Source organism: Lycorma delicatula, chromosome 4 (genome assembly GCF_047948215.1).
Source record: "Lycorma delicatula isolate Av1 chromosome 4, ASM4794821v1, whole genome shotgun sequence".
Classification (NCBI taxonomy): domain Eukaryota; kingdom Metazoa; phylum Arthropoda; class Insecta; order Hemiptera; family Fulgoridae; genus Lycorma; species Lycorma delicatula.
The window spans coordinates 186,968,216-186,989,995 of NC_134458.1; the positions used below are offsets into that span (position 1 = coordinate 186,968,216).

The 21,780-nt window shown below is 31.5% G+C and overlaps 1 protein-coding gene across 3 annotated transcripts in view; it reads left to right on the plus strand.

Annotated features, from left to right (window-relative positions):
• Positions 1-21,780, plus strand: part of DNAlig1 (DNA ligase 1) — a 117,332-nt gene that overhangs the window by 27,243 nt on the left and 68,309 nt on the right. For 2 of the 3 annotated variants that reach the window (XM_075364862.1, XM_075364861.1), the window contains 3 exons: positions 1,223-1,329; positions 9,936-10,046; positions 20,393-20,842. In XM_075364862.1, coding sequence (XP_075220977.1) covers positions 1,223-1,329; positions 9,936-10,046; positions 20,393-20,842 — 668 coding nt within the window. The remainder of the gene's footprint in view (positions 1-1,222; positions 1,330-9,935; positions 10,047-20,392; positions 20,843-21,780) is intronic. The other variant, XM_075364863.1, reaches the window with a different exon arrangement.

Genomic DNA, 21,780 nt, shown 5'->3' on the forward strand with positions numbered 1-21,780 from the left:
CAAGGGTTGTTTTCTGTGGATTGAAATTTTACAATATCTTTGATACTTCAATTCATCTTTGGAGAGAGGATTAATTTTCATGAATTAAGTTGAAGGTGCTGTGTTGGGGTATGAAAATATAAGGGCTCCTTGTAACAACCTAAAAAAAAATAAAATTAGTTGATAATTTGTTATTTTTGGCATATCTTGCATAAGTTATGTACAAGTCTGTAAGTTCTATAACAAATATTCTTTGACCTATTCTATTGTTTGAAAATGGTGGCTTTTCAGTGGTAATGTTAGTGTAAATAAATAAGGGAAAGTTCATAGAAACAAATTGAGGGGAATAGGAAGTCTTAGGAAAAATGTTTTTTTTTTTTTTTTAATACTTTGCCACTAATTTATTGATAAGGATGTTGTGTGTGCAGGTGAATTGTGCAGCACTATGAATTCCTGGCTCACTTATCTGCCCTACAGTTTTTGGTCGTGGAAATGATTTTTCGATTGATGTGATGAGTTTCCACCTCATAAAAAAAATATATATATATATTCATCACTTTTAACATTTCTTTAAAGTTTCACCATTTAATTGATCCAAAAGCTCCTGAATGTTAAAAAACTTTTCTTTTTTCTCTTACTTGGCAATTGTGGTACAAGTTGCTGAAATGAAACACATGTTGTGGATTTTGCTCGGTATCAAGTAACATGAAATTTCATAAATTTGAACTTCTTTTGTTATTTCATTGGCAATCAAGTGATGATTTTCCTTAATATTAATATTTTCCTTATTCAAGCCAGTGAAAGTAAAGTAAGTATATATATGTACAAATCTTCCAGTAAAAAGTAGTTTGGTAAACAACTTGTCCAAAATGTCTTTTTAATTTTTTTTTGTATTAGTGATGTTTTTATTATTTTATTGACTAACTTTGTGGATAATGTTTTCACTTCATCATCTTGTTAAAATAGATTTTTTACTTAAAACCTTTTCTTCTTTTTTTGGTTTAATAACAATTTCATTGTGATGTAAGAAGAATTGTTGTGGTGTATATATGTTACATAATTAATTACAAGTCTGATATCTACTTGTTTTCCCATTAAACAAAGATTTTTATTCAAATAAAATAACAAATATTTAACTGTGTAACATTTGAGAAACTTGAAAGAATTTATTTATTTATTTTTTGTATTTATGTATGGTAAACATTGTTTACTAATTAGGTTTACCAATTGATTATTCTTTCAGAGATCTTACCGAAGCTGAAAAAGATTCATTAATTATAAAGCCAGATGAAAAAAAAGTACGGTTAGTCAGTAATGTTGTATATGATGGAATTCCTTTACGAAGATGTGGTAAGACTTAATCAAAAATTTAACTAGTGTATAAGTAGTTTGTAGTAGAAGGTCAGCATAACCCAGTAGAAAAATAGTTTTACTAATCTGAGGGTCAAAGTCTCCACTTCAAATTGGATCGAACATTTTTTTGTCTTAATGAATGACTTGTCACCTAATCCATCTGTTGTAAAAGATGCTTATTCTTATCTATGAGTTTGGGAACTAGAAAGAGTTCTGATGTGATTTTACTCATAACTTTATTCTTTACTTTAAAATGAATTAAATGTAATTTACTTATACTATATTTGATTTTGTAAACTGCTAGTTTCTAAATTGTAGTGGATTCATATGGTTAGATATTTTGTTTAACTTAGTGAATATTATAAAGCAAACAGTAGAATTAATGAGTAGAGTAAATTGAACACTGGAATATTGAATATTTTTAGGTGTATTTAATGTGTTAAGAAACAAAAGAAAAGACTGAAGTCTGTTTGAGAATATGAATAATAATAAATCATTAAATGATTATTATTTAATGATTTTTGTGCATGATACAGTATTAGAAGCTTGTGATTATTCAGATCTGGAAAAATTATGTATGGTTTTATATGTATTAGGAGATATTTACCTTTTAAGTATCTCAACATCAGTTAAAGCTTTTTTATTGCTATTTTATATATTTATATTTTTTTAAGTTTTTTTTTAGAACTCATCATGTTAGGAAGCCTTAAACATATATGTAAACTAAGCTGTCCATACCAAACCCACAGGATGCAATAATTCTGTTGCCCTCATATTCGTAGTATAGATCCGTGGCCATCTAGGTAAAACTCAGATCATTTGTAGAAGAAAGGATTAAAATGGATTTTATTTATTTTGCTGCTTGAGCTTTAAAATCACATAGACAGCCAAATAGAAAAAAAAATAAAGAAAATTTAATATAACTGTCTGAGTTTCCCAAAAAAAAACTTACCTTTAAGGAATGTGTGGATCTTAACATGATCAATTCAGTTGGCTGGTCATTTCAAACCTTGCTGGCCATTACAGCAAATTGTAATAATAAATTATAGTTTGGTGCAGAGGCACCTGTAAAACATATATCCCACATAATATAACTTGAGTGTACTGCAGACATTAGCTGATTCAATTCTTAAGGATTTTAAGTAAAAAAAAAATTAAGATTTTTGTAACTGGCACTGCTTTCCTTGCCAGTAACACTGCTGGTATTATCATTATTGTCATCAAATACCCATTCAGTAGTAGTAATTCATTGGTCAAATTTTCATTGCACAATTCATCTTCATTCGTTGAAATGCATTGACATATTTATATTTGAAATACATTTAGCCCAGCATACTTTTCTTATTATTCAGAATATTTCCACAGTATTGTTTCTAATTTTTAAATTTAAGTATCAGTTATTTTATCATTTATGTCTATTGTTTCTAGTGCTTTTGTTATAGTTGATAAATAAAATAAATTAAAAAATAATATCAAGTCATGACAAATTTAACAGTGTATGGAAAAACAGTAACTATAAAACTAGTTTTTTATAAGTATAATAGTGTTGAAAAATGATCAGTGTGTACAAAAAAATAAATACAATAGAGCATGTTTTATTGATTATAGTTTTACCAATAATTTATTGAATATAATTGATTAATGAAAGAAGATTCCTGAATTTGTATTGTTGCAATTTCGTAACTAACTGGTAGAAATACATATTTTATTAAGAATTCTTCAAACAGTTAAATATCATTTACATATATCTATAAAAAGGCCACAAAGTTTGACTAGTAATAATGCAGGTGCATTTCCTACTCTTGAGAGATGTGGGTGTAAAACATAATATTGTTTAGTGTATGTTACAAGCTGATGCAAATTTAAATTATTCACTAATATAATTATGGTCAAATTAAAGTAGTTCATAAAAAAAGGGAAATATTAGAAAATACAGGTTGTTTTATTAAAAAAATAATTTTTTTTCTTGAAGCCCAATAAATGAAAAAATATAAAATTGCATTGACAGTGAAATAAGATAGAAAAGAAACTGATAAGTATAAATGTGATTATAAGGGAGTATCCTGAGTGTAAATAATTGAAATAAATAATTGGAACCCATTTGTGAGATCTTGCACTTGTTAACATCATGCTGTGTAGCACCTTTCTCTTCAGTATGTCTAATTGCAGTATAATTTTTTATGAGTCACCAGACTGTTACTGTGCCTTTGTTTACTCTCTGCTCTATATTAATATTTTACATATTCATATAGCCTGGCCGTCTCTTGAAGAATGTTGCTGCATAAAGTGTATTTTATAAATTTTCTTTCATGCAGTTCTGTCTCTTTAAAACCAGATGGTTCCCGGGGGAAATGAGCTGGCCGTTATTAGAACCTTATTAATGTTTTTGCGAAAGGACAATCACAATATCTTTTTTTTCACTTAATTATGCAGCTGCATGGATATCAAAATAAAAAATTATCTACTGCTAAAATTTGAGGTTGTAATGTCTTCGCAGTTATATATTTTTATTCTTTTGTAATCACCTGAAGAGGAGGAATATTTCAGCATTACTAAGAGACTGCAGTCTTACCATTTTTTAAATAAGAAAACAGTATTGGGATGTGAACTTTAATGTTACTCTGTAGATAAGTAGAGAGGTTAATGAAATTGAAAATGGAATCATCATACTTTCCTTCTCTCTATCAAATTCAAATTGAGGACATCTGTAATTAAGTAGTGGGTGGGGGAATAAAATTTTACCATTTACAAATTTTACCTAATAAAATATTAGTGGTAAATCTAAATATTTTTGAGAATAATGATTTTTGTATCTTAAATACCGTAAAGTATTGTCAAAAATTTCATTTTATGTGGAAGATACACATCTTCCACATAAAATGAAATTTTTGGGTGTTTTAACACTCAGAATGGTAAGTCTTCTCTCAGAATGATCAAATTGATTATTTCTTTTGCAATAAAATCAGACTGTACTGTTTTGCTTTGAAGAACCTTTTTAATTCACATTTTAAAATAATTTTCAAATACTGAATGTGCTAACAGATGGTTGAAAAAGAACTTCACAACTTTAAAAACTTATAAAAATTTATTGAGAAAACTTTCAGATTCGGTTGAGGTCTCATTTCATAGCAAAACACATCTAGTTTTGACTCTCATAGTTCATTATTACCAAATTTGGCCACAAATTTTAAAGATGAATACATTTACTGGTATGGAACGTGCTTGCTGTGTGTTTTGGTTTCACGACTTGCACTCAGCAACATAATTTTCATAGAGAGTATGGTAGTAGCCTCCTAGTAGGCATACAATTTACGCTTGGCACCAAACCTTTGTTGAGACAGGTTGTTCTGTTAATGTACAAAATCACCGGAACGCCTGTGCATCCCTCAAGCTGCTGTAGAACAACTCGCAGAAAGCTTTGCACGTAGTCCAAAGAAAACTTTGCAAATAGTCCAAAGAAATCAACTCGACCTGAATCATCTGAGACAGACATTCTACAAATGATTGTTTGGCGTGTGTTATATAAATGATTGCACTTGAAGCCATACAAACTAATCGTAGTTTAACAATTTACAGATGATGACAAAGTTGCTCGGCTGCAGTTTTGTGTGGAAATGATGGATAGAATTGCAGATAACTATACATTTTTAGGTGATGTAATTTTTAGTGATGAGTCAATGTTTCACATCAGTGGCAAGGTGAAAACACCCGTTATCATCAATTATGGGGTAGTGAAAATCCTCTTGAAAATTTGTAATAGCCCTAAGGTCAATGTTTTTTGTGTCCTTAGCAAAGACTGTATGGCTCATTTTGGTAAATGAGCCATTTACATTTTAGTAAATTGTATTGTTTATCTGGATGCTTTAAATTTTTGAATTACTTAGTCAATGATGACCAAGATGGACACCATTACTGTCAAAGATGGGGCACCACCTCACTACTGCCTAGAAGACCAAGATTTTCTTGATACTTGATTCTCAGGTTGGTGGATTGGTCATAAAGGTCCAATTGCATGGCCACCTCATTCGCAGAGTTGACCCTGCTAGATTCTTTCTTGTATGGTTTCATTAAAGATCAGGGTTAAGTACCTACCACCTTTGCCTACTGATCTTGTTGAGCTAAGACTTCAAATTAACGCCATAGCTTCAGAGGTAATGCCTAACTTGCTGGCTATAGTCTGGAATGAAATCAACTTCAGGTGTGATATATGTCTGCATTACAAATTTAAACCATATCGAACCAAAGTGAATGTTGGGTGACAAATTTGATGTGTTTTTCTATGAAATGAGACCTCAGCCGAATACCTAAGCTATCTCAATAAAATTTTATATGCTTTAAAAGTTGTAAAGTCCTTTTTGAATTGCTTGGTATAATGTCATTTCTTGGACTCCCTCAGAAAGTCGGTGTGAGTTTTCAAGATACAAAAATGGACTTCAGAACATTATTTGTTATCTGTAAGTACAATAATTGTAAACTGATGTTAAAAAAATTAAATGTATTTAACAATTTATTTAGAAAACAATTGAAAAACTATTTTTGCAAAAACAGTACTACTATGTTTAGGAGTTATAACACAGATAAAAATTTTTTTTTAAATCCTGAATTTTATGGGTCCTACTAAGTGTGTACATAAATAATTTTCAGTAACTTATGAATTACTTATTTGTTATTTTTTATTTTTAATATCTTGAGGTATTTAATTTATTTACCTTAACATTATTTCATGTGTTTATATTTTAGATAATTAATATGATCTTTAATTACATCTATATTTTATTGTATAATTAATTGTACTCATTTCTGATGTAATTTTCATATGCATTATTATGTACCGATCAGAATCAAAGATTTATTTATTTTTGGTCAACAGGCTTGTAGATATATGAGGTCTGTTCAGTAAATACCTGAACTTTGTTTTTTAATTTTTATTATTAATTTTACAGATTATTGGTCTTTGTCATTCACACACTTTTCCCACTGATGTTTCCACTTTGCGAAGCAATATTGGATAATTTTGTTTGAAATGGCCTTTAAGGTCCATGACGAATTTGCGTTAATGTTATCAATAGTCTCAAAACATTGTCCTTTCATCACTGATTTTTATTTTGGAAATAGGAAAAAATCGCAAGGAGCCAGGTCTGGTGAGTAGGGAGACTGAGGGAGGACAGTCATCTGATTTTTGGCACAAAACTAATGACTTGACAAAGCTGAGTGTGCGGGCGCATTGTATTGAAGGAACCATGAGTTGTCTCGACACAACTCTGGTCTCTTTTTGTGGAGTTTTTCATGTAACTGTTGTAAAGCGTCTTAATAGTAGGCATGGTTCACTATTTCACCTTGAGGCTTGAATTCAAAATGCACAGTTTCATTAAAATTGAAAAAGACAGAGAGCGTCACTTTGACATTGGATCAAGACTGATGTGCTTTGTTGGGGCGTGGAGAACCTTTGTCAATCCATTGAGATGATTGGACTTTTGTCTCAATGTCATAGTTGTAAACCCAGGTTTTGTCTCCTGTTATGATCCTTTGCATGAATGTTTTATTGTCATGGACTGTTCAAGAAGTTGCTGACAAATGTCCACTCGATTCTCTTTATGCTGTTTGGTCATCAAACGAGGAACAAACTTCTGAAACTCTATGCATGTTCACATTTCAGCCAAAATGTTATGGCATGATCCAATTAAGATGCTAACCTCTTCTGCAAGTTCTCTGATAGTTAAGCAGCGATTTGCACATACCAGATTGTTGATTTTTGAACGTGGGTGTCATCAGTTGAAGTCAAAGGCCTTCCTGGTCAAAGGTCATCTTCAGTTGACTGATGACCGCTTTGAAATCGTGAAAACTATTCATAACATTGCAAATGACCCGCAGCATTGTCTACAAACCGTAAGTATGTTTCAAGAAACAAGCTTACAGCTTTGTAAGGTTTCTGTGAAAATTTTCCCCAGTTTCAAACAAAATTTTACTTGTGTTGTTGCTCCTGAAAATCGCACATTACAAAAATCGCTGCTAACACTTAAAAATGTTGCATTCAAATAACAATAACTTGAAAACTAAACGAGATGCAGAACACAACGCTGCCAACAGCACATCACTAAATATCTCCATTGGCACGCAATTAAAAATGTTCAGTTATTTTCTGAGTAGATCTTCTAGAAGAGAGTCCAACAAAACAATGCCCCATTTCTGCCTGTTTAGATGACAGTGTTAGTACACTTATATTCTCGGAATAGTATAAAAAAAATTGTAACAAAAAATATAATCATAATGCTGGCACACAATAGTTAGCAGTTGACTAAAATATTTAAATGAATTTCTGGTTTAATTGAGTTTACTATTTAATTTTAATGACCTGTTAAATTTAAAAATAAAACTTTTGAATCTCCTTTATTTAACTGTTAATGACTGTCAAAATATCATTTTGATATGGTTGGTGTGATGAAGATATTCTTTTTTTATTTAATTGCTATTGCGGAATAATTACCTGAACAACCTGAGGGTAAGTATGAAAACATACATTGACTGTATAGTATGTAAAATTGTTTTATCAAAATTAGGTTACTATGTATAAAAGAAGATTGTGAAACCGTGTTTTTCCTTTCCATGTTTTGTTTAAATGTAATTGACATCCCTAATGCTTTAGTTAGGTGCAGGTTGAGTTTTTCAAAATGTAAAATTATAAACGTTCAAATTAAGTTTCTTTCATTGCCAAACTACGCTTAGGTTCAGTAATTAATGACATGTTAATTATATTTTCTTCAGCATTTACTTTATTTTTCATTCTTTTGTTTGCTCTCTAAACTTAACTAATAATTTTTTGTGGTACTGGTTTCACATCTGAATTATGTTATTTCCCATCATTCTTGGTTGTCCCTTTCTCTTTTCATATTATACTAGAGTATTTGATAATTTATGCAAAAATAAAGGAAATGCAATTTTCCAGGAAAAATCTTTTTCTTTCTCAATGTAATCTCCTTTTAAGTTTATTCACTTAGCGTATGTTGTTTTTCAATCCTACTCTTATAGTATGATTTATCTTAGTCTTCAAAGTAGGCAGTTGTTTTGACAGTAACATCATCAGTTTGTGTAAATCACTTTTCAACAAGTCACCTCTTCATATTTAGAAACAAATAATAGTCTGAAAGTGCTAAGTCTTGTGTATATGGGGGATGGGGAAAAATTTCATATTGTAATTTGAACAGCTTTGCTGTTGTAGTTAAATAAAGTGACCTGGAACATTTACTCTTGATGAAAAAACCTTCTTTTTCATAAATTTCGGTCATTTCTTCTTTCATTTCCTCATGCAAAGATGCATAATTTTTACCAAGTTATTTTACTCTTTTCCAGAAAGACAATGAAGATTTTGCTATGAGTATTCCAAAGACAATGCAAGTCACTGTTCTCCTGATGGTATGGTTTTTTCTTTCTTTGGAACAAGTTCCCTGACTATTATCCACTCTATTGTTCTTTGGGTTCAAGTTGGCAGTAATCAACAATTCACAATTGATATATGAAAGGTTTCATTAATTGTTATGAAATGGCACTAAAATTTCCCTTGATTATGTTGAAAACAGCGTTTAAAAATGTTTACTCATTTATAAAAAACACAGCAATCATCTTGTGGAAAGTTTTTACATGTTTGTGTAAAATATGATGCATGATGTTCATTTGAGATGCCTATTGTCTTAGCAATTTCACTTGCTTTCAATCTTCTATTTCCATTGCCACATCTGATTTTTTTCAATATTCTCTGCAGTTGTAACCTCAACAGGCCATTTGGAACATTCATTTTCATTTGACCACTCTGAAAATAACAAAACCATTTGTAAACTACCCATTTGATGGGTGACTTACCATAGTATCTATCTAACTTGGCTTTAATTTCCTATGTAGTTTTGATTTTCAAAAAGTAATGTTCAATCACCATACAAAATTTTCTTTAATCCATTTTTCTCAAATTGCAATACTTGACAGATTCAAATGGTTATCACATTTATAACGCTTGACAAATTGTTATCAACAACAAAATTACAGATGTATTTGACTGAATTGTGGTGTATGGTTGTAGCAAAGATGTGGGAAACTAAGAGTGACCTCAATAATGTGCTATGAGCACCATCTCGTACTTATGCGTGGACTTATCAAATGCCCGTCATATGTCAGCATCTTATATTTAGTTGAGTTGATCTGCTTACATCTTTATTACTTCACAAATTGTTGATTAGATCTTGTGTTAATCATACACCTTAATTATTTAAATATTTTAGTGCATAGTTCTACTGATAGATTTATGTTTATTAGTTTCCATTACATTACATTACTCTGTATTGTCATTGCTTTTCTAGTCTTCTTCTCATGTGAAAATTTGTGTATTGTTTGTGATACTTTTACTTGGTCAAAATCTCAAGAACTGTTTGTTCTTTATTACATCTTGTCTTCTATGCTGCCCTATTTTTTTTTTTTTATTTTTTTTTTTCTAAATTGGACTAAAGTATAACAGTATTGAGGCATGCATATTATGTAAATAACAATCATAGTGGTTATTTGACTTATTTTTATAACATTATTATTTAGGAATGAGTTTTCTTTGCCTTGAATTACAGCTGGTACACCTGCTGATAGTTTAAACCTTACTAAAAGACTCGTTGAACAACAAAAGAAAAAAATGAATGGTGTTGATGGCATTGAGAAAAAGTCAGCAAAAGTTATTGAAGGTATTTTTGTTTTTGAAAGTTTTCTTTGGGTTAATTACATTTTGGTTTTGCTGTATTTGATTTTAACCCTCGAACCAGTAACTGTTAATTTTTTAGTTATGTTTCATGTTCAGCTGACAGCTCAATAAATAGAGTTTACTACATTAGATTGTAGTGTGATTGGCATTTTAATTGCACTTTTTTTATGAAGATTATTTACTTTTTTTTAATGAAGAATATGACAGTTTTATGTAAACATCTTTCTGCAACCTTTGGAAAAAATGTGCTTTTTGTTTATTTATGTATGTATTGTGTTTTATTGCTTAAATTTACTAAAAGTAAGTTTCATTGTGGTGACTTTAAATGTGACTTTTCAATATCTAAATGTTTTAATATCAGATTTTTTTAAAATTGTGATTACAGTTCTGGTGATAAAAATAACATTCAGTAGTGATTTTTTTGCCAGACTCATTTTCTGTAAAGTAAAGAATAGTGAATTGCATATATGAATTTTTATGTAAATGGTGAAATAATTTAACAGATGTTTTTTGTTGAAAATTTAAAAAAAAGAAAAAAGTAATTATTGTTTTCAAAGGACTGAAACTTATAAAAATAAATAAATGTTATGTTGTTATGTAATTATGATTATATTGCAATTTTTTTTAGTTATTTGGATTATCGTCTGATAGACTTAAATGAAAATTTTTTGTTGATGAATGATTTACTGTAAAATGATGAAATTGTTGAAAATGCCTTGCCTGTTTTGGTACAAGCAGACAAGGTATTGTAGTTGGTGATTTGAGGGTTAACTGGAATTCCCACAGGGAAAAGCTAATTTGTCTGATGAAAGATTACTGGAAAGCACATGTAAATTTGCTTGATTTTTAAGATTTAATTTTTTACAAAAAAAAAAATCATTAACACTAAGTTGGATTGTGTGTTTTTCTTTCTACAGAATAATTATTAGTTTATCAAATAAATATTTTCTTTTATATTTAAATAGTTATATGAGCTTGGAATTCTTATTTAAAATAAAATTTATAGCACCATTTCTTACTAAATTGTTAGTTTAGTAAAACCTGGAACTATATATTTTCAATTCTCATTGGAAAATTACCCTGCAGAATTGCAAAGTTCACATTAAACATTATATTAGCTCTATTTCTGATTCTAGAGGAACTGTTCTATACAATAGTTTTACAGAAGATGGATTCTTAGGCATATTGTTACTTCATTGATAATATAACTTTTGGTCTTGTTTTGGCATATAATGGTGTTATAGTTGCATGAAATTAATTAGGTACAGTGACCCTATGTTATAGTTGCAGAGAGATGTGCCCACATAACATCCATTAGTATTACTATTATTTGTAATCATTAATATTTTGGGGTAAAGTACTTCAAAACTACCCTTAAATGTTATATTTTGAAATAAAACACCCTTAATTGTTATACTAGCCTTACCTCCATAAGTTTACATTTGTGTACGCAACTTTAATTACACAAATTTTTTAATCATAGTGGCATACTTTGCAGTTATGACATTAGTAACTGTGATTAAAACACTAGCACTGGAATTATGATATTAATTGCAAGGCTATTTATTCTTAATGTTTATATTTACTGGCAGTGCTTGTCTCTGTATGATGCTGCATACTGTGATCTCCCTTTTAGAACTTTTATACAATAGTTTAGTTGAGAAAAAAGTATTATTCACATCTCTCATTTAGTATTTTGTAATTATATCTACTTTTTGTGATAGGTTGTTTTTTAATTATGCTTATTCAGAATTCATTTTTGTATATTTTGAAATATATTTTTGTCAATTTTGTGTGTAATGGTTTTTTTTTTGTGAAATGCAGCAAATATTGTACGTGAACTTTTAAATAATGATAATTAGAAAAAAACTTTGTCACAGTAATTGTGTCAGAAGGGCAGATTTCTGGTTTAATTAAGAAAGAAAGGATGATTTTTGAAAACAATATTGCCATCAGTGTTTTAGTTGGCTTTCAGTGTTTTTTGTGTATTTCATGTTATGTTATTATCTTGTGTTCAAATGATTAAAACTTCACAACTGAATATTTTTGGACACCAACCCCTTTCCTTCATACCAGATAACATTTTGAATTATTAAAAAACAAAAGTACTATAGCCAAACTAGCTTTTTTTAATTGAATTTTTTTTTTTTACAGACTTTTCAAAGAAAATTATGGTGTTATTACTTTTGGTTGGGTGGTGGGAGTAGGGGGTGAAAATGAATTTTTTGGGATTTGGAGTATGAGGAGTTCAGAAATACTATTCACTTTAACTGGGGTTTCCTTATATATATATATATATATATATATATATACAGGTGTCTGGAAACTGCTTAGTTATGGAAACCTGAATGTAACTATGCTGCCAGAATAAATGTAGTTGATTACTGTATAAAAGAAGATACTCTCAGTTGTGTTTGAAATTATTGTTGGCTATCTTAAGTAAAAACCCTGCATCGATAGCTTTGTCTGTGTTTTAGATATTGACTGTTAAAATATCCGGATAGTAGTAAAATGGCTTTTCCCAACCACCATTCAAGATAAATATTTTTGGTAGAAAGGGGGTTAATTACTATTAAAGTGTATTTAAAGTTGTGCATGTGGAAATTTTATGAAGATAGGTTGAGTCATTCTTGAGTTGCACTCTATTTAAGGATTAAATTTTGTGGGTTGAAAATTTCCAAAATTACTGATCAATTACGTTGAAATTTAGGTTTGCTGTAGTAGCGTATCTGGATCTTCTTTGCTAGCTGTTTCCATTGAATTAAATCATGCAAACTAATGCTTTCATGTAATCTACAATTCCATTTAAGTATAAATCAGATAAGCTAGATTATAGCAAATATAGTTTTATTGAAATTTAATTTTACCAAAGTTTTTTTATAAAATATCTTTACTACTTTTTTTTAAATTTTAAATATTGAGCTAATTATTCTTATAGTTTGTATTATTGTTATAATTTTAAAAATAATGTTTATTCTACAATACATTTTAAGATAATTAGCTTATTATTTTATATATTCTTAAATGAAGCTGTAGTTTTCATGAAAACGTTAATTTAGTTTATGATTTAATTCAGTAGTGACATAATGGAGAAGATCCAAATACCTCATTTTTTGGCTCTAACTCCAAGTTCCTGTGAACCAGTTCACTTGAAAATTAATGGGGCTCTATTCTCAATAGGCTTATATCACACCACCAAGTTTCATCAAAATCAGTTAAGACTTTTGTACGGTAGAGTGAATGAAGAAATTTTATATATACAATTGTATATAAACATGACTGGGCACAGTAGGATTTCCAAATTCTTGAAAATCTGCTAAAAATTATACTTATGTTGTGCGTGTACTGCAATGCAAGATCATATTATACAAAAAAAAAAATCACTTCAGTCTAAACACAGTAAGGAATAATACATGTAATCAAATTAAGGTTCACGACAAGCATAGTTCTCCGTTTTATTGTAAATTACAATGGATGTCTGTTTTGTTTTGTAAAGATAATGTAAAAACATAAATAAATGTCTTTGTAGTTTTAGTAATATCTTTGTTAGTCTTTGTAATTGTTTTTCATGAATTCAGTATTTGCCAATGTTATGACCTAGAATTTATATTACTATCTTGCTTCTTATACAGTTATGGTGTGCATGAGAAAACATACGAGGAGTGTTTTTTTTTCAACCTCCGATGGGCTATAAAAAAAGACACATTGATATAAAATGATTTTATTACTAAAAGTTGAGTAGTATCTAATTTATGTTTCTACATAATTGCCAAAACGATTGAGGAATTTGTCAAATCGTGACACCAGCTTTTCAATACCCTCTTCAAAGAAGTTTGCCGGTAAGGTACTTCTTGACAGCTTTCTGAAGTTCTTTGCTGGTGGTGAAGTGTACTCTGCCCAACCATGCTTTCAATTCTTGAAAGAGGTGAAAATCGTTAGGTGCTAGGTCTGGACTATACGATGGAGGAGGTCTTGTCATGTTGGTACAGTGCAGTTGTGGATCAAAACTATGCCGGATGATAGCATGCCTCTTTGTTTGTTCTGGATCGCTCTGCAGAGGCGACATAAAGATTCATAGTAAACTTCCTTTGTTATTGTTGTCCTCTGCTCCATAAAGTCCACCAACAAGACACTTTTATGGTCCCAAAAAACTAGTCATTGTTTTCCTGTTGTTCAGTGTCTGTTTGAACTTTTTTGGCTTGTTTGGATAAGAAGTGTGTGTCCACTGCTTAGACTGTTCTTTGGTTTCTAGATTGTCATACTGGATCCAAGTCTCATTGCCAGTAATGATAGACATAAAAAACTCTTCCCCCTCATTATCATAACGTGTGAGAAACATTAAGGCTTATGCCATTCGCTGCATTTTGTGAACGTCACTCAACATTTTTGGGACCCAGTTTTGCACACAGTTTCCTAGGTCTTTAGTCACAATTGTGTACAGAGAAGACCTTGGAATTGCTGGGATTACTGCAGAAAGTTCACTTATCATAAACCTCCGTTTGTCATGGACAAAATCATCAGCACGCTCAACCAGGTGTACAGTAGCGACAGACTTACGTCTTTGCCCACCTTCATCATGGACATCCTTTCATCCTGGATATCCTTTCATTCTTCTTTAAATTTCCTGCACCATTCCTGTACACTACCTTCACTCATAAAGTTTTCAACATACACTAGGCTCATTCTGCGATGGATTTCAGCAATGCTACATCCTTCTGGTTGTAGAAAACATCACACTTTGCAGTTCACACTTGGTGGGAGCATCGATTGTAGTGGCTATATTCAATTGCCTGTAGCTCGGCTCAGACTGATGCAATGGAGCCAACAATGGAAAATGTGTTGGTGGGGAGGCAGTGCAATGTCACGTCATGCAGACCTGGCTCCTGCCTATATCTTGTTTATTTGTATGTATGATTGGAGGTTGAAAAAACACAGACCTTGTATTACGAAGGATATTTAGATTGCTGAAAGCCAGTTTTCTTAGGTTTTTAATATACAAGGTAGGTTCAAAAGGTTTCTGGATTTGTCTTTTTTACAGTTTAAAATAGCAATTGTAATAAGGAAATTTTCATGATGTACCACATACAACAATACTGAAGCTGTTTGTTTTGTATCATATGACATAGTGAAAAATGTAAGCAACTGAACAGTAAACAAATATTAAATTTTGTCTTTTGGTTAAAAATCATTGTCAGAGACCTTAATGCTGTCAACAATGAAGAAAACAGCACTTTACAATTTAAAATATTTTTTAAAAGTGATGGTTGTGTTAGTGTTGAGAGATGGATGACATTTGTAGTAGGCACTGTCTCTTTCAATAAACGAAGAAAATATCAAGCATACTGAAAGTGTTTGAAGTTATTGTAAAAAAACTGCAAGAAATAGCATCAATAGTTGTGGCATATAATTTGGAAGTTGCTATAGTGTTCTCTTATGAGACTTGCAGGAGATCTCATCACAATGGTTGATCTAGATCAAGATTTTTTGAACGAGATTATAACAGGAATAAGATGTGGTTTTTTTTTAATGGTCTGGTCGGGAAGTTATTTTACCCTTAAACTTAATGAAAAATATGAGTTAGGATATATGTTTAGAACATATGTTATTTTCATTGGGGTTGGTTGGCAAGTTTTTACATCACACACTGAGTAAAAGACAGTTGTGCTAAAATGACTGACACGAGTAGTACAGTGTCAAGGAGCAATTAGTGACAAGTGTATGGGTTCATGAACGACAACATATGAGTCAAACAATGAACCTAATTAGTGATATGTTTCAGCAACACTTTAATAAGCCACCACCATGAAAAGCAAGTGTTGGCTTGGGAAAAACGTGCGTTTGAATTAGGCAGTGTTAAAGATAGGCTGTGGAGTGGATGAAAGTTAACGCGGTTAGAAAAATGTGCTGCTGTTGCAGTTTCCACTGAACAATCTCCAATGAAATCAACTCGTAAACGGTCAGTTGAACTTTGTACACTGCAGATGACAATGCAAGACAGTATGAAAAAGGACTTGAAATTTTGGCCGATGTTCGTCAATGAACTATCAGATGCAGACATGGAAGGAATGTTGTACTGCATCCTGTCGGACTTTATTAGAAAAATTATCCATTGCAGTACACTGTATAAAGGGTACTTTTTACTGACAAATGTGCAATCTATTGCAGTTTGCATACCAGAAATTTGTTATTTTGGGCTAAAGAAAATTCTTATTACATGACAGTTGGAAGGAAATCCACCTCATGTCATGATAAGGGTTGGAATGACAGCTCATCATTTGTTGGTCCTTACCTTTTTGATTGGCCAGTGAATGCATAAACTTATTTGGAGATGTTGGAGGCGTGGTTAATACCACAGCTTCAAGAGAAGAATCTCATGGAATGAGTATGGTTGCAACAGGATGGAACATTTGCACATTTTGCTGTATTAGTCTGCGTGTTTATGAATGAAAAATCTGCAGGATGTAGCACTGGCTGCAGTACTCTAGCATCACCAGCTCCATTATCATTGCCACCATGAAGTCCTACTCTCAACACACCAGACAATTCATTATGAGGAATTATCAAGACACACATATCTGCACGTCGCTACACCACAAATGAAAAATTGCGTGATGCTGTGAGGGATGCCTATTGTAACATAACACAAGAAATTTTCCGTTGCATGTCACAGAGGATGTGGTGACATATAGAATTGTGCATGCAACATGAGGGTGAACACACAGACCCACTGGACCATTAAAATTAATACTATGTATTAAGTGAATAAGTAAAATAATTCATTACTATATTGCATTTTTCATTTATAACTCATTAGAAATTTTTAGTTCTTACTTTAGGGGGTATGGTTGACTTCCCGACCATCCTGTATGATCCACCAATAAAACACTAGTCATCAAAGTGGAAAACATTATCTCTGTGGTCACAGAAGTTTCATTTGGATAATAGGGAGGGAAAAATTAAGTTAGAAGTTGTTTTTGATTTGCAAGGTATTGTTCACTATGAATTCATTTTTGATGGGAAGACAGTGAACAAGAAAATTTATGTTGGTATCTTTAGACATCTATAGGATGAACAGTAGTAATAGTAATAAGAAAACATACTGAAAATGGGAAACAAGGAATTGGATTTTTTACATGACACTGGATATTGATTCAGATAAATCAAAGAGTACCTCTCATTTTCTGTTTAGCCTCTGGAACCATCGTAAGGTACAGGGTATCCCATATAAAACGCAACCCAACCTTATATTGGTAGGTATTGAAATAATAAAAAGGCATGTGTAAATGTAATTTTTATTATTACCATCCATTACCTTACATTTAGAGTAAATGTTGGAAGTGGCCGCCATCTTCTTGAATACAAGCTTCAATTCTTTTTACAGCGTTTCTTGCAACTTTTTTCAAAGTTTGTGGCTGGATATTTAATACAGCTTGTTCAATATTGATTTTGAATTGTTCAAGTGTTCGTGGTTTGTTGCTGTAGGCTTTTTCTTTGAGGTAACCCCATAGAAAAAAATCCGCCGCAGTCAAATCTGGAGATCTTGGTGGCCACAAGCCTCGACTGATAACACGATTAAAAAAGAATTCCTCAACGAAATCAGAAGTTGAACCTGCGTAGTGCGATGTCGCACCATCATGTTGTAGCCAGCAGTGTCTGTCTTCCTCTTCCAAGAGTGCAACGAACTGAAATGAAATATCCTGATATCGTTCTGCATTAATGGTGTACTCAAAAAAAATAGGACCGATTATTTTCTTCCGCGATATCTTGCACCACACGCCCAACTTCTGCAGGTGTAATTGTTTTTCGTGATAAATTTGGGGATTTTCAGCATTCCAAATTCTACTGTTTTGGCTGTTTACGTAGCCATCCAAATGAAACTGTGCTTCATCTGTGAAAAATAACGAATCCATAACATTAATTCCCTCACGCAGAAATCGATGGAACCATTGACAATATTGTAGCCGTTTTTCTTTGTCGGGCTCAAGAAGTTGATGAACCGTTTGAATGCGATAAGGTTGTAATTGTAATTGTTTGATCGCCCGATGAACAGTTGATTTAGACAAATTAATTTCAGCAGACAAACGTCTGATCGATTTATTTGGCGAGGCGAGTAATTGGTCTTTGATTTCAGTGACTGTATCTGTATTCAACACTGATGCAGATCTTTTGTGTTCCTTGTTATTAACGGAACCGGTCTCTCTAAATTTTGCAACAAACCTTAATACTGATGTTTTGTGTTCCTTGTTATTAACGGAACCGGTCTCTCTAAATTTTGCAACAAACCTTAATACTGATGTTTTGTTAGGAGTTGGTTTATCTGGGTATTTATGGCGAAACAAATCTTGCACTGCAACCACTGATTTCGTATTGAAGTACGACTCAACAATGAAAACACGTTCATCTAGCGAAAACACCATCTTGTCTTTAGCAATACACTGAACGTTATGATTGCATTGTTGTTACTATCGGTAGTGTTCTACTGCGTCGCCGCGATGTTAAGATGTTGGATGAGTCCATTTCAGCAATGAGTAAGGGAGTAAGCTTGACTTTTGAAATTTCATGAATGAGTGATTGATGGGTTGCGTTTTATATGGGACACCCTATATTACTTCACAGGAAGAATGAGGTTGATATATATGAATGTAAATTAAGTATAGTCTTGTACAGACTCAGGTAGACCATTCCTGAGATGTGTGGTTAATTGAAATTCAACCACCAAAGAATACCAGTATCCACGATCTAGTATTCAAATCCATATAAAAGTAACTGCCTTTATCTGGATTTGAACTTTAGAACTCGAGTAGAAATCAACTGATTTTGCGATGAGTTAACTGCCAGACCAGTCTGATTTGCTATGTCAAAGAGTACCTGCCATGACACAATTTAACAACTCTAGAGTATCCACCATTCTCTCTTGACTTGGCAAAAGCTGATTTTCACTTGTTTTCTCATTTGAAAAATGCTCTGAAGGGAAGATATTCAAAATCGCTGATGTGATGGCCAGTGTGACAAAACAGCTGAGGAAGACATCTCAACTGGGTTACAGGAATGTTTCTAACTGTATAGATGTTGGCAAACATATGTAACTGTCAAAGGAAACTACTTAGAAGGAGGTGTACTCTAAAAAGTTTTCATGCAAGCTTTTTTGAAAAATAAACTAATTCTAACACTTTTTGAATCTACCTTTTAGTTATTGTTGGCTTAGGTGACATTTCACGGTTACTAAAGTAATTATTTATATCTTTATTCAGTATGTAAATTTATTAACATAAATAATTGCAATTGAATAACTACGTTTTATTTCATCAGAAACTTTTCATGTCTTTCATGAGGGAGTGAGTATTATTTTTGATCAGGTTCTGTTGTTATTGGTGGATTAAATAGTCAGTTAAATTACACTTAACTGCCATTATTGCACAAGCAATAGTTATAAAAGACCTACTAGTAATTTAACTCAAATTTAATACTGTTTTATATATCTGCCATCAAATTCTAAGGTGTTAATTACTTTATATTTTATGAACTAATTTTATTACATTGATACATTATAAAGAACGTTGCAAGTAGTTGTTTTTAAGTGGTATTAAATCAATAAAATAACAGGAAACATGATATAAAGTATAAAGCAATTAAAAGGTACTGTTTGTTTGTATACACAAAAAATTTAGTTTTGGTGGCAATTTACTCATTGTGACAATTATGCACATTTAATTTGTTTGGTCACCTTTTATTGCCTTCTGTAATTTTAGTGTTTGCTCTTCAGTATAGTACTCTCTTTGCTGTTATTTGTGTTTTTTTTTTTTTTTTAGTATAACTACTTTGTTTCAAGCATCCTCACACTTTTCTCATAATTATAATGTTACTTCTTTATATCTTCATTAATAAAATTTAGTCTTTTATTGTTCTTCAAACTGCTTCCAATATATTTCATTAACACTTCTTGTAATTTCTTTCTTGTTTCCCTATTTTGATACCTCTGCATACCATTAGAATAAAGTTAAAGGATACATATTAAATAACTGTGTAAATAGTTAAAAAAAAGCTCTAATTTGTTCATTGCAATTAATGATATGAGGAAGTAAAAGATAAAAAAACTCTCCTAATATAAATCATTAATTGTAATGTAGGAACTAATAGCTCTTTCAACTTTTTTTACCATCTTATTGATTGCCTTCTTATTTACTTTATTACTTCAAAATTGTTATAATATTCTATTTTCTCCATTTACCTTTTAATTCCTTTTTTCTATGGATAGGTGTGTGTATATACATTACATATGTTTTTTTTTTAATATAAACATACTTTGAATTGTGTTTATTTGTTTTGCAGAGAATAAAACTGATGCTGTTAATTATGATAAAGAATTAATTAATGATAGTAAGGATGAAGTTGAGAATACAGTTATCAATGTTCAGAAAAGAGAAATATCAAAATCTCCTGTAAAACAAAATGAAGTAATTTCAGAGGTGGATAAGGAGAAAATAAAGACTGAAATGGAGAAATTTGATGACTCATCAGTAGAAGATAGCCCTGTAAAATTAAGTAGAACAAATAGAAAAAAGAATAAAATCCTGTCAGATGATTCTGATGATTCTAATGATGCTGTACCTGAAAAGAAATCCAAAATTTCTCCTAAAAAAGAATCTTCAAAGAAAAATCCCAAATCTTCTAAAGAATCTGTATTTCCTAAGAAAAGCCCAAAAGATGAAAAGAAGAAAACAAATTCAGCCAATTATAATAATAAAGGAAATGTTAGAAAGTCGTTACAAGACTTTTTTGGTAAGTTTGGTTTATGAGTTGCACTGTATTCCATATTTACAGGGCAATTCTAATTGATGGATTAAATTTAGTAACTATATTTCCTGAATTACACATTATATCCGACCGAACTATATAGTAGTGAGAGTGTAGGACCAAAAGTTTCAAATATAACATTGCTAGAACGCATGTAGTTGTGTTAACAACTGCTAGAGTGTTTGCATCACCATTATGTGTCAGTTGTGATTAAGATGACTACAGTGCATCACAAGGTTTTCTGTTTTCTTGAGTATGGCAAATTTCAGTCGGCAGCTGCAATATAATTTGTGTTTCATCTCTGATTTAACATGACCTTCCAAGGAAGAACATATTTTGTTAGTTTCACCAGCTTGAACAAAACAGGGTGTCTCTCTGAAGACGAGAACACAGGCTGACCGCGTGTGGCAGAGGTGAACATGAGACAAATTGAACAAAGCCAAGAAAGTCAACCCATAGAGCGAGCAGAGAACTAGGAATACCTCAGCTAACTGTCTGGCGTGTTGTGAAGTGTTTACTTTTCAAGCCATACTGCCTGCAACTTTTACAGGCTCTTTACTGAGGTGACAAACCAAAGCATATTGAATTTTGAGATCAAATGCTTGAAAACATGGAGGATGACATTTTTCTTTTGCATTTAATTCTTAGCAACTAAGCGATGTTAATCTTAGTGGAAAAGTGAATAGACACTGACCACATATAGTGTCTAGAAAATCCTCATGACACACTGCAACATGAGAGATTCCCCCATGGTTCATATGTTTTGCGCCCTTTAATAAACAAAGGTTTGTGGATCATTCTTTTTTGCGGAACACATGGTTATTAGGATAACATATCAGGACTTACTGGAAAACTGGCTTTTCCTTGATACCTAGATGTTAACCCCACTTTCTGAATGAATCTTTACCTCAATGATGCATAGG